At 35.8% G+C, this 11,593-nt stretch overlaps 1 protein-coding gene across 1 annotated transcript; it reads left to right on the top strand.

Moving 5' to 3' along the window:
- Positions 1 to 3,632: 3,632 nt before the first annotated feature.
- On the top strand, positions 3,633 to 11,094 carry LOC104245861 (zinc finger CCCH domain-containing protein 13). Its single transcript, XM_009801653.2, has 11 exons — positions 3,633 to 3,947; positions 5,661 to 5,771; positions 6,048 to 6,081; positions 6,667 to 6,802; positions 6,953 to 7,009; positions 7,939 to 8,036; positions 8,122 to 8,193; positions 8,328 to 8,536; positions 9,148 to 9,323; positions 10,017 to 10,223; positions 10,645 to 11,094. The coding sequence occupies exons 1-11, from the start codon at positions 3,818 to 3,820 to the stop codon at positions 10,702 to 10,704; spliced, it is 1,290 nt and encodes a 429-aa protein (XP_009799955.1). The 5' UTR covers positions 3,633 to 3,817; the 3' UTR covers positions 10,705 to 11,094.
- Positions 11,095 to 11,593: the final 499 nt, after the last annotated feature.

The following is an 11,593-nucleotide window of genomic DNA, read 5'->3' on the forward strand; positions in this document are numbered from 1 at the left end:
CCAACCAGATATTGATGATCCATATGCATAAAACATATAAGAAACTTGAAAATACAATATAAAACAAGGTTAACAGAAGTTAAGGACAGACATTCCTTAACTTAGACTAACAAGGTCAAAATTTAAGGACATACAGTCCTGAACTTCATGTTACAAGGCCAAAAGTTAAGGACAAGTAGTCCTGAAGTTAGACTAACAAGGTCAAAAGTTAAGGACAGACAGTCCTTAACTTAGAGTTGCAAGTTATAAAGTTAAGGACATGCAGTCCTTAACTTAGAGTTACAAGTTATAAAGTTAAGGACATGAAGTCCTTAACTTTGAGTTAAAAATTCAAAAGTTAAGGACATGGAGTCCTTAACTTAGACTAACAAGGTCAAAAGTTAAGGTCACCATGTCCTTAATTTTATAACTTGCAATTCTAAGTTAAGGACCAATTGTCCTTAACTTTTTGACCGCACACATGAAAGTTAAGGACAACTTGTCCTTAACTTTTTAACTGGTTAAAGACATTATGTCCTAAAGTTTTTAAAGCAGACTAATAAATTCTTTTTTGATTGTTTACTTGTTGTTGTCGTCTATCTTTATATTAGTATAAGTTCCTGGGTTTTTACTTCTCATCATATACAAGTATGAATATAATAATTCATAATTCTCTTAAGGAGTTCCTCTTATTAAAGTGGAAGCACATTGAATAGCACACCACGCTTTGTGATACCCAATGTCTCGTCCATGCAATTTTTGCATTTATGCCATGACAAAAGCTGGTGTAACTTCAAACCTTGGGTCTCGAAGATTGTCGATAATGTAACCACTAATCAACTTTGAAGTTGTATGCCTTTTATCAACTTTCATAGTGTTAACAGAGCAATCATGATTTTTCTCAATCTTTACTATCTTGAACAATGTTGAATCTTTAATTCTAAAAGCACGCACACACCACCCACACCTATCATCATTGCATTTCAACGAATATCTTGTTGAGCTTGATCTAACAACCTTGAATTAAAAATTTCCTTTAATTGCTATATTCAAAAAATAGTTATTTATACTCTTCTTTTTGTCAAATATTGATCCCACTTTTATTTCATCTAACGAAGCATTTTCTCTTAATATCGTAGTTGGGGATTCTTTTTTTTCTTCAAATTTGACCTTCGTCTAGTTAGTTGAGTAGAAGTTTTTTCAGCAACTTCTTCGATTACCGGTGCACTCTCTAAGACTTGAATACCCAAAGCTTGTTCGTTGTTAATCTCTATAATGCTTTGTCCTTCTACTTGTATAGAATCAAATGTTTGAAGCACCTCTTCAGTTATTGGTTGAGCTTCAACCATATCTATTTCCATTATCTGTTGGCATTTGTTTTGATTGTCATGTTGAGTTTCTCTGTTGACATATTCAAAGGTGCTTGTTGATCCAAAAACTCTTTCCGAAATATCAACAATGAAACGACAACCCTTGAAGAGTGAATGACTTTTTAGTAACTCTATACATATGTGAAGATCTAAATCTTTGGATACAAGCATTTCCTTGCTTGTTCCAGGTTGATATCAAACCATATCACCGCTTCAAACTTGTCTCTATCCAATTCAATAACTTCAAAGATCTGTTTAATGAAATCTTCAAACCGAATTGCCTCAGGTACTAGAACAAGCTTTGTTTGATGATCAAGATACTTATAGTCTTCAGTCCATCTACCATTAAAATCAACTATAATGCATATTGTTTCCATTCTGCAAGTCAAGAGAATGGGAAACTCAGAACATATTTTATAGAGCAATCCTTGTATAATTAAAAACAGGTACTATAAGTTCAAGACCAAGTTAAGGATCAAGTGTCCTTAACTTTTGAACTTGAAATTCAAAGTTAAGGACCAAGTGTCCTTAACTTTTTAACTTGGAACTCAAAGTTCAGGACCAAGTGTCCTTAACTTTTGAACTTGGAACTCAAAGTTCAGGACCAAGTGTCCTTAACTTTTGAACTTGGAATTCAAAGTTAAGGACCAAGTGTCCTTAACTTTTGAACTTGAAACTTGAAGTTAAGGACTGCCTGTCCTTAACTTTTTAACTTGTAACTCTAAGTTAAGGACCAAATGTCCTTAATTTTGGAACATGTAAGTCAAAGTTCAGGACCAAGTGTCCTTAACTTTTCAACTTGAAACTCAAACTTCAGGACCAAGTGTCCTTAACTTTTCAACTTGAAACTCAAAGTTCAGGACCAAGAGCCCATTTGGATGGGTTTGTTTTAAGTGACTTCTAAGCCATAAGTTAGGAATTCTAACTTTTGGCGTTTGGCTTGTTTTTGTCATTTTAGCTTAAAAACAAGTGCTTAAAAGTACTTTTTTACTTTATCCAAACACTACAAAATGGCTTAAAAGCGATTTTGGCTTAAAAGCACTTAAAACAAGCTAATCCAAACAGGCTCCAAGTGTCCTTAACTTTTCAACTTGAAACTCAAACTTCAGGACCAAGTGTCCTTAACTTTTTCAAAACAATTTGCAAAACTATGACAGTATGTCCTTAATATTCAGAAGAACAACAAAAAAGTTAAGGACATTGTGTCCTTAACTTTTTCAATTCAATTTGCAAAATCAGGACACTATGTCCTTAATATTAGTAACAACGGTCATGTTAAGGACACAAAATCCTTAACATTATGTGCTCAATTTTTATAGAATTATCACAGGACGTGATGTCCTTAACCTTATCAATCCAGAAATTCAAAAAAAAAAAAATCAAATCCCTAGCATCAAATTCCTAGTAACGAAATAAAAATCAATAGAAACACACAAAAGCATAACTTACTGTAAATTTATGTAGATTTTTGGACGAGAACGTTGAATTCTATAGTTTCAAATCGGAATAGAAGCTTATGCAATTCTATAGTTTGAAATTCGACGATCACAGTCTGTTGCTGCTGATCGTCCAGTCAGGTAAAAGTTAATAAAAATGTAGGTATAAGTTATAGCAGAAGGGTATTTTCGTCCAGTCAGGTAAAAGTTTATTAAACCAGTGGCTAAAGACTAAAGACATTTAAAACACTGGCTTTAAAGTAAAGATATGTGCTCTTAATGGCTATTTGTGCACATCGCCCTTTATTTGATCCTAGTAGGTAATAAACACTTCAGACTCTCGATTGACACTGTATAGCCGTTGTAAAAATAATAGTCGAAAAATGTTTAGCATTTGTATATTTTTGTGTGTATATATATACACACACAAAAATTATACAAACTTTATACACTTTTTTTGCTACCAAATATAAATAATTTCTAACGAGGGGCTTAAAGTGATAATACCCCATCACATAATACCTACTAATGTAATCTATTAGTCCACCAAGCCAAAGAAACTATGATTTCAAGTTCAAAATCCAAATAAAAGCAAAAGAAAGGTCTACTTTTTTGAGAAAATAATATTATATAGGCGTTCTCAAAATAATATATAAAAAGATATTAAATATTTTATATATTTTTTTGAGTACTAAATATTAATAATTTTTAGCGCGGACGAAAAGTAACAAAATCCTTTTTTTTTTTTTGGCACAAGGAGAAAGGAAGAAAAAGGCCGAAAAAAAAAATACGAGGCAAAAAAACCACGTGCGTTGTTTAACAAAACGATTTCAATACCTAGAAAATCTGTTTCCTCAGAAGGTATCCATTTATATCCATCCGTACGTGCAAGTGATTGCGGTGGTGCTATCCAAAATTAGGGTTTGTGGAACGCTAACAATCTCGATTTATCTATGTTTTATTGATTTAATTTTTGGAGCTAATTAGTCTGCTGCGTATACAACGACGATATAAATCCAAATAGAGAAAAAAATGGTGGAGAGGAAGCTGTACAAAACGAAACTATGCTTGCTTTATCAAAGAGGCCGTTGTCATCGCCAGAGTTGTTCTTTCGCTCATGGCAATGCGCAGCTCCGTCGCTTCTCCGATTCCCCTGCCGCCGGTAATTTTGTTACACTTCTCCATCACCACTTGTTTAACACTTTAACCATATTTTATTTCATTCCATAAAGGTTGGTATTTTTTCTATTTTTATTGACTATTCTGTATGTGGTTGAACAATATTCCCTCCGTTCCAATTTATCAGGTACGGTTTGATTGGCACGGAGTTTAAGTTTTTTTTTTTTTTGAAACTTGTGGTTTTAAACTAGCATTAGATATTTGTACGAGTGTTAATCAACTCATTGAGGGTAGAAGGGGAATTTTGAAGTTTAATTATTGCTAAATATAGAAAGATGATATTCTTTTTGTGGCAGATCAAGAAGGAAAATTTGCCACATAAATTGGGACAGAGGGGGTGTTTGAGATCAAGTTAAAAAAAGTGAGTCTTTGGAGTTGAAGAATATACTTTAAAACTAGCTTTTGCTGGTTGGTTGAAATTGGTGCTTTCTCTTGTTGATTGTGCCTACTGGTTCATTAATATTAGATTAAAGAGATGAAGAAGCTCATTTTGCATTTTGCTTCATTTGCTGATTCATGTTTGTTTCTTATGGTTAACACTCTTTAGAGTAGTATGTTGTAGAACTGTATATGCTTAATTTCTTTTAAGAGAAACAAAATAGGTGAAAATTACATCGGACATTAGGATATTTTTCTCCCTATTCGTGTCAGTTCCCATTTTGTTTGTCAATCATTTGCAAATAATTGGGAACTAGGAAAAGACTGAAAAATTTAAAATGAATGGAAATACTTGAGTCACCTAATACGGGAGCAGAGACCTGTCCATATCTCGATTCAAATTCTCATTGGATGTATGTAGTTTCTTTTTTGCAATTCTTTTTGTTTTCATTTTATTCCGAAGCTTGTTTGGCACTTCTCTGCTATGCGTTTTGGTTATCATTCAGTTTAAGAGAGCAATGTTACAGAGTTGAACGGAGAAATTTCACACTTCGGGTTATTCTATTGGACAGTGAATAACTGCCTATCAACTAACAGGTTTTAGTATTTCTTATCAGAAAGGAATTTGCTGGTTGCTTTATCTTTGTGCTGCTTATGGTATTTTTCTCAGCATCTTGGTTTATCATATTGCATATTGAAGCAGCAGTGTATGAGGGATCAGAATATGTTTCTCTGGGCATAGTCTCTTCCATATTTATATTTACTCATCTGCCAGCTTGATGAACCAATGAATGCTCTATCCTAGTAAATTCTTCACTCATATATTCCTTGAGAATATGGTGTTCCCTTCTTGTGACGTCTGTTTGAATGAATCTTCAAAGAGACCTCTTGGATGGGTATTTTGGTCCAAGAAGGCTTATTATCCTATATATCATCCAGTGGCTGCTTTAATACTTGTCCATTTGATACGGCTGCAAGCAGAAATCTATAGCAATATTTTTTTTACTGAGCAAGATGCAAGGATGTCTACTAGCTGTTCAGTTGGTTCTATGATATTTGAAGCTTTTCTGGATAAAAGCTCAAAAACTGGTATTCTACATATGTGCATTATATGAGAGCAGTAGTTTCTATGGCTCCTTTTGGAACTCGCAGGAAGGCCGTATAAATATTCACTGTTATGTTTCTCTTGTAGTTCGATGTAATGGTAAGATTAGCTTTATTATTGATTATTGGCGATTTAGTTGGTGCGGATTTCATCAATGTTTTGAATCAACAACTGTCTCCAGTTTAGTGTAAAAATTCAGTGTTCTCATTTCAGAGAGGCGGGATTTTCGCGGTCATGACTTGAGAGAGAAGCTTGATAGAAGGCGTTCTCCGGTGGGCAGATACTCCTCCGATAGAGATGCAAGAGAGAGACATGCATCCCATGGTTAGGCTTGCTTCTTTCACGATCACTTTCCTGTCATTGCTCCAATCCTTATAGACTTATTTAGTCTAGCTCATCTGAAAGGATGAGTTACGTGATTAAGGATATTCATTTCCATGGAAGTGTACTTATGTCACAGGATCATGTGAATATGTTGGCTAGATCTAGCCTTTGGTTCATGGAGATTTTGGAGCTAATACATTCCTCTGGTTTTCTTTCTCGGCCTTCTTTCATGGTCTGTTTCATTCACATAATATTTCCTTCCGATTTATTTTGCAGGGCGCAGTCCTACTGAGTCTCTTGGGAGGAGGAGGTAAGTGTATCAATATCTTGTGCGTACTTTATTTTAGGGCTTAGTCAGACAGGTCCATGTTGACAAATTACATACTCAGGCTTTAGATAGAAACCTTGAACTGAATTCAGCACTTAGAAATGAGCTGGAACCTGATTGAGCTTGAATCCATTTGCTTATGATTAATGTTAGATATGGAAATCGTAATTGCTACTTAAAAAGGTAAAATGGCAACTTATTCTGTGCGTCAGTTAGCTTTGTCTCGGAGGAAATGCTATAATCCAGTTTTGATAACTGTTTTCATACAGTTAATGAGATCACTGTAAAGAGACCTAAGGTTTTATTTTATGAAGGAGAACTCTCTTAGCAGCTTCCTAAGGCAGAATATTTAGCAGTAGAGAGGTTAATTGGATCTTCCTTATTTCTTGGGATTTCTGAACCCCTTCAGAGAGCATCATTGGAGAATGTGATGGTATTTCGTGATAAAGACAATATGCGAGTTTTCATATGATTAATCTATTTTCTTTAATCTTTCTATTATCTTGACCTGATACTTTGTCTATAATCATAATGTCTGACTAATACTAGAAAATTGGTATACTGCAGTGATAGAAAGCGGAAGATGAAACATCATTCGGAAGGTCAAAGTGATTTGTCTGGAAGTTTGAACATGTCGGCTGAGACAGAAGATCATGTGAAGGAGAAAAAACATTTATCTTCCAGTTCCGAAGATGTCCTTCAGGTACAGGGAGTAGATAACTCTAGCTCGCGAATAGCAGAGTTGATCAGCCCTTCCTTTTTTCTGCTCTTTTGGTGGGCTCTGTTTTATACATTTTATATTTGTATCTGATATATATTTTGTTGTGATTTCTGTCTATTTTTCATGTTGCAGCTTAGGCAGTTGCAATCCGAAATTGATATGTTGGATGACCAAAAACGCGAACTGGAGGTTGGTTTCATTTTTCTTGTCCAATCGGAGTATGAAAAACTTATACCTATTTTGTTAATGAATAGTAGTATCACAGCTCAGATGTAACATGTGTCTAAGCATGTACATGTTTGTGTCTCTACGGATAAAATATATATGTTTTTTCCTTTTCACATGTGTATCGCTAAGGTAAGGTTAAGATAATGAAGTAAGTGATTTTACCATCCATGTATCGGGCAATGCTGATATTTCCTTGTTGCTTTGGTCTCGAAGAAATGAAATGTCAAATGTTAACGAGAAGTGGGACTCTTTAATCGGAAGAACTTTAATAAAATTTGATGATCTTAAGGAACTAAGTTCCAATAGACTACTGCTAAACTTGTACTCATTCCTTGTTTGGGGGTATTAGTCTTGGCATCTATTTTCACTTCTTTAGAGTTTGGAACTATGAACATTAGGTAGGGCAGTTTTTAGCTCTTATTTTCTTACGGGCAAAGAAACCCGATGTCAAATAGAGGGTTTGTTAGTAAAGTTGGTTGTTATGTCATATATTAGCTGCTTAAAACGAAAGAGGAAGGGTACTAAGCTGCCAAAGAACACCTTGACAGTCCAGCATGACCCTCTTGGCTTTTGTTTTTTTTTCCTTCTTATATAAGCTATCTTCTCTTTCTCAAACCTTCAATCTTTTGTTCTAACTTATAGCAGTGATATAGATATTAGGAAAGACTTCCTCTTCTATCTTTTTACTCATTTGTCATCAGCTACATATAGAGGCTCTCATTGCCGTTTACTTGCTATATTTCCATATTCCACTCTCTTCTTTCTTCAACAGACTATTCTACTTTCTTTCTCAGTTCCTATTCCCTTTTCTTTAACACATTCTTTTGCTCTTTGCTCTAATATATCAAGTTTATCATCAATACTTTTCAATTTTGGTTGGAACATGGAAGATGTACCTTGAAAAGACAACTCGTCAGGCAGACAGTCTAGCTTCAAAAATTCAGGACCTTGAGATGGAACTTGTCAAGGAAAAAGAGGAATGTAAAAGGTTGTTATCTGTTCAAAATATTTTCACTTTGAGTCTGGATGTACCTTTTCCTTATGTCTGCCCAATCCCTGGCTTTTCCCCCCAGGATTACTTCGAAGATCAAGAAGTTCGTGGAAGCATACAACAATCACTCACGGTTAGAAGGTGAACTAAAAAGGTATTTTAATGATCTCTCTCCTTCTATTGACTCTCTCTCCACCTCCACTTCAGATTCTTGTCATCTAATATGTTAGGTCTATTTCTGTTTCTTTCGCTTTCTACGAACACTCAGTGGAGATAGTGCAATTGTAGGTCAGAAGCTCAGCTTCAAAAGCTCGCTAATAAACTCAGCTCAGATTTGGTCGGGCCCGTTGCAAGTGAAGAGGATTCGGCCATCAATATGAGTGATGGAGGGATGGCTGGTAATCAATTTAGCTCATTGGATGAGCCGCAGAAGAATACTTCACCCACCAAGAAAAGGCCGAGAATTCATCGTGAAGCTGATGAAACCTCAAATCAAGGTAATAAATGACAATTTATGTATAAGAGCGTAGCTTTTCAGACATGAATAAAATAACTGTACTAGTGCATCTTATCATAATCCAGGGCACTTAAGCTGACTTTTCTGATTTATCAACTTTGAGTGTGCTTGCTTATTTATATAATTGGTTTTCCTGAACAAAACTGCCAAAGACCTCAGTGTATGTATCGGTACCCTGTTTTATTGTTCTGTATATATAGTCGAAGTGGCTGTCGCAGCCTTGGGCTGAAGAACAACAACAACAAAAAACCTAGTGATTTCCCACCAGTGGGGTCTGGGAGGGTAGTGTGTGTGCAGGTCTTACCCTATCTTGGGCTGAAATACTTAATAATCAGCATTTGCTTCCTGCTCAGCTTTTACAAATTTCTTTTCTTCCTCATCTCCACAAAAGTCAGTCGACTGAAAATAGTGTTCTTTGCAGTCCTACTTAACCGTGCACAACATATGATTCACAGTCCTCAAAGCTCCCGTCCTTGTGAATATTAGATCCTACGTTATGATGCAAAAGTTTGAATCAGAGTTCATGAAGTCCCTCATTGTGAATTTGGTTTCTCTGACTCGTTTTACCTTTGGCAACTCGCTCTGTAACAGCTTCAACAAAAGGAAAAGGAAATGCTTCGCAGAGGATTGCTTATCCTACTCAGCTGAATAACGAGAAGAAAGAAAACACAGAGTTCAATTGGGAGAATGGGTATAAGACCCTAGTGGGTGAAGAGAAGTCCAAGAAGGGAATAAACTTCTCCAGTGACATGACTTTCCCAAACAAGGTGCTCCTTTTACATAACATTCGTGTAGCCCTGACCCTTTCCCCCAACCAAGAAAGTTAAAGGAAAATTGGCGCAGACACTTAAAAAGAGATAGGATGTCTCCTTTATCTTGGATAATGAATACAATTTCATTTTTACGTGGACAACTTTCTGATGCTCTTTGTTTTGTTGGCTTCTCATTTTGTTCTTTCAAAATTTTCCGTTACATTCATAAGCATCTTTCTAGACGTTCTGAAATCTGCATGTTCGTCATGATAAGTGCTTTACAATAAATTTACAAAAATGATATGGAATGACATGTGATGATTCAGATAATGGGAAGTAAAATGAAGTGACAATATGAGAGGATCACTTGTCAGAAAAGAGAAAGGGAAAAAAATCGTAATTGGCTGAAAAATATGGAGTGTGCATCAGTACTTCCCTCAATATGCATACGACTGAATTTGGCTATCATTTTTCGTTGGAAGAATGCAACTGTGTCCCATTTATTATTTTATTAATTTTGTGACACTATTCTTTTGCCTTTGGCATTTCTAGATTGAAAAGCAAAAGGTGTCTTACAGCTTATCCCTGATGGTAGTTGACCCAATTTCTATGCTGCAAACAACAATGCAAGATATAGCATCTTAGAACATTTTGTTCTCTTTCAATTGCTGTTGTGGAACTGAAAAATGCATTCTTCAAATTCTGCAGCCCAAAGCCTCTGATGTTGCTGTTGTTTTGCCATCAACCAGCATGGCCGCCCATGCAGCGGATGAAGATGTTGAAGTTGTTGAGATGGAGGAAAAAGTTGAAGTAGCTGGAAATGCTACAAGAGCTGGGAAGGGAACTCCTTCTGGTATTCCAGAGTATCCTTTTCTACCACCTCCTCCTCCTCTCCCTCCGGGTGCTTATTTGAAGGTACGATCCAATAGTGAACTACATATGTAGCATGCGAATATATGGACTCGTGAGTTCTTTCTGTTTGAAACATACTTTGTGTAAAACTATCAGTGATTAAAGTTCTCTTTCGTTGGATTATGCAAAATAATAAAGGGGTGAGCAGGAAAACTGCGAGAACGGAAAAAAAGTATACTGTTCCCTCTTGGACTTCCTCCCCACCCCCACCACGAAGAAAAGGGCAGGCATACTGCATTGTAGTCCACAGATTCTTGCCAAAAGCTGCCAGCATTTTCTATACTCTTTAGTGCTTGACTATCTCCTAGTCCTTAATCTAGATACATCTTTTGTCAGGTTGTTTTGGATCTTGCCTTTTGTATATTGTTGTATCCATAAGCCTGAAGTTTTAATCTGAAGTGAGCCACTTGACTTTTGCTTGCAGTATAAGGGTGATACTGCGGAAAGGCTTGATGAAGAGACGGTGGAAGTGGATATTGTTTAGCATAACGATCAATAAGCAGCTGGTGCACAGATGTAGAGGAATAGAGCTAATGAGCTGGAAATGATGATCGGCTTATACATACAAGTTTTCAGGATTTTAAATTTAAGATTATTATCAACAGGAAAAATAACTTAGATAACGCTTTTGAGCTTGATTTAGATGAGGAGAGCAGATTTCTTTTTGTATAGCAGGTTGATAATAATAGTTTAGAGTCTCTTAATCTTCGCCTATGCAGCAAGCTCCTCGAATGTTGCTGGGGTTTGTTGGTTTAAAATGTGCTACTCTGAAGTCTTAACAGGAGACATGCTAAATAATCCCGAAAACGATATACTACTATCTTTCTAGTATAGGTAGGACGAGTGATCAAGTCCGCTTACCTTGTTTTTGAAATATCATTTTGCAAGGAACAAATTAATACTCCCTTAGACCCCCCACCCTCCCCTCACCTTCCTCCCCTCCCTCAATTTATGTCACACTATTTGGGAAGGATAATTCTTGATTAGGGAACAATTTAATCTTCAATAACATGATGTTATAGCCACAGAAATGTCACACTCCAACAATGTTGCTCGGAAGGAGTAACGTAGCATAAACAAATAACATTAACAAATTACATAATTTTGAGAATATCAACTACTGTACCAATTCCATGGGTCTCGGTTCTCGGGGGTTATAGGAGCAAAGAGTTAAGAAGCATAAACTAATCTGGCAAATCAGAATCTGGCTCATATGTTCCTTATTTGTTTTGCTTTGGCTTAATATTGAATACTTGCACAATCATCTATATATACGTATATATGGCAGAAGTTCATATGTATATTTGGATAACACAAAATTCACACGAAAAGAAGGATTATAAATATTATTCCCCCCGTTCCAGTTTATGTGA

The sequence above is a fragment of the Nicotiana sylvestris genome, chromosome 6, assembly GCF_000393655.2.
Source record: "Nicotiana sylvestris chromosome 6, ASM39365v2, whole genome shotgun sequence".
NCBI lineage: Eukaryota > Viridiplantae > Streptophyta > Magnoliopsida > Solanales > Solanaceae > Nicotiana > Nicotiana sylvestris.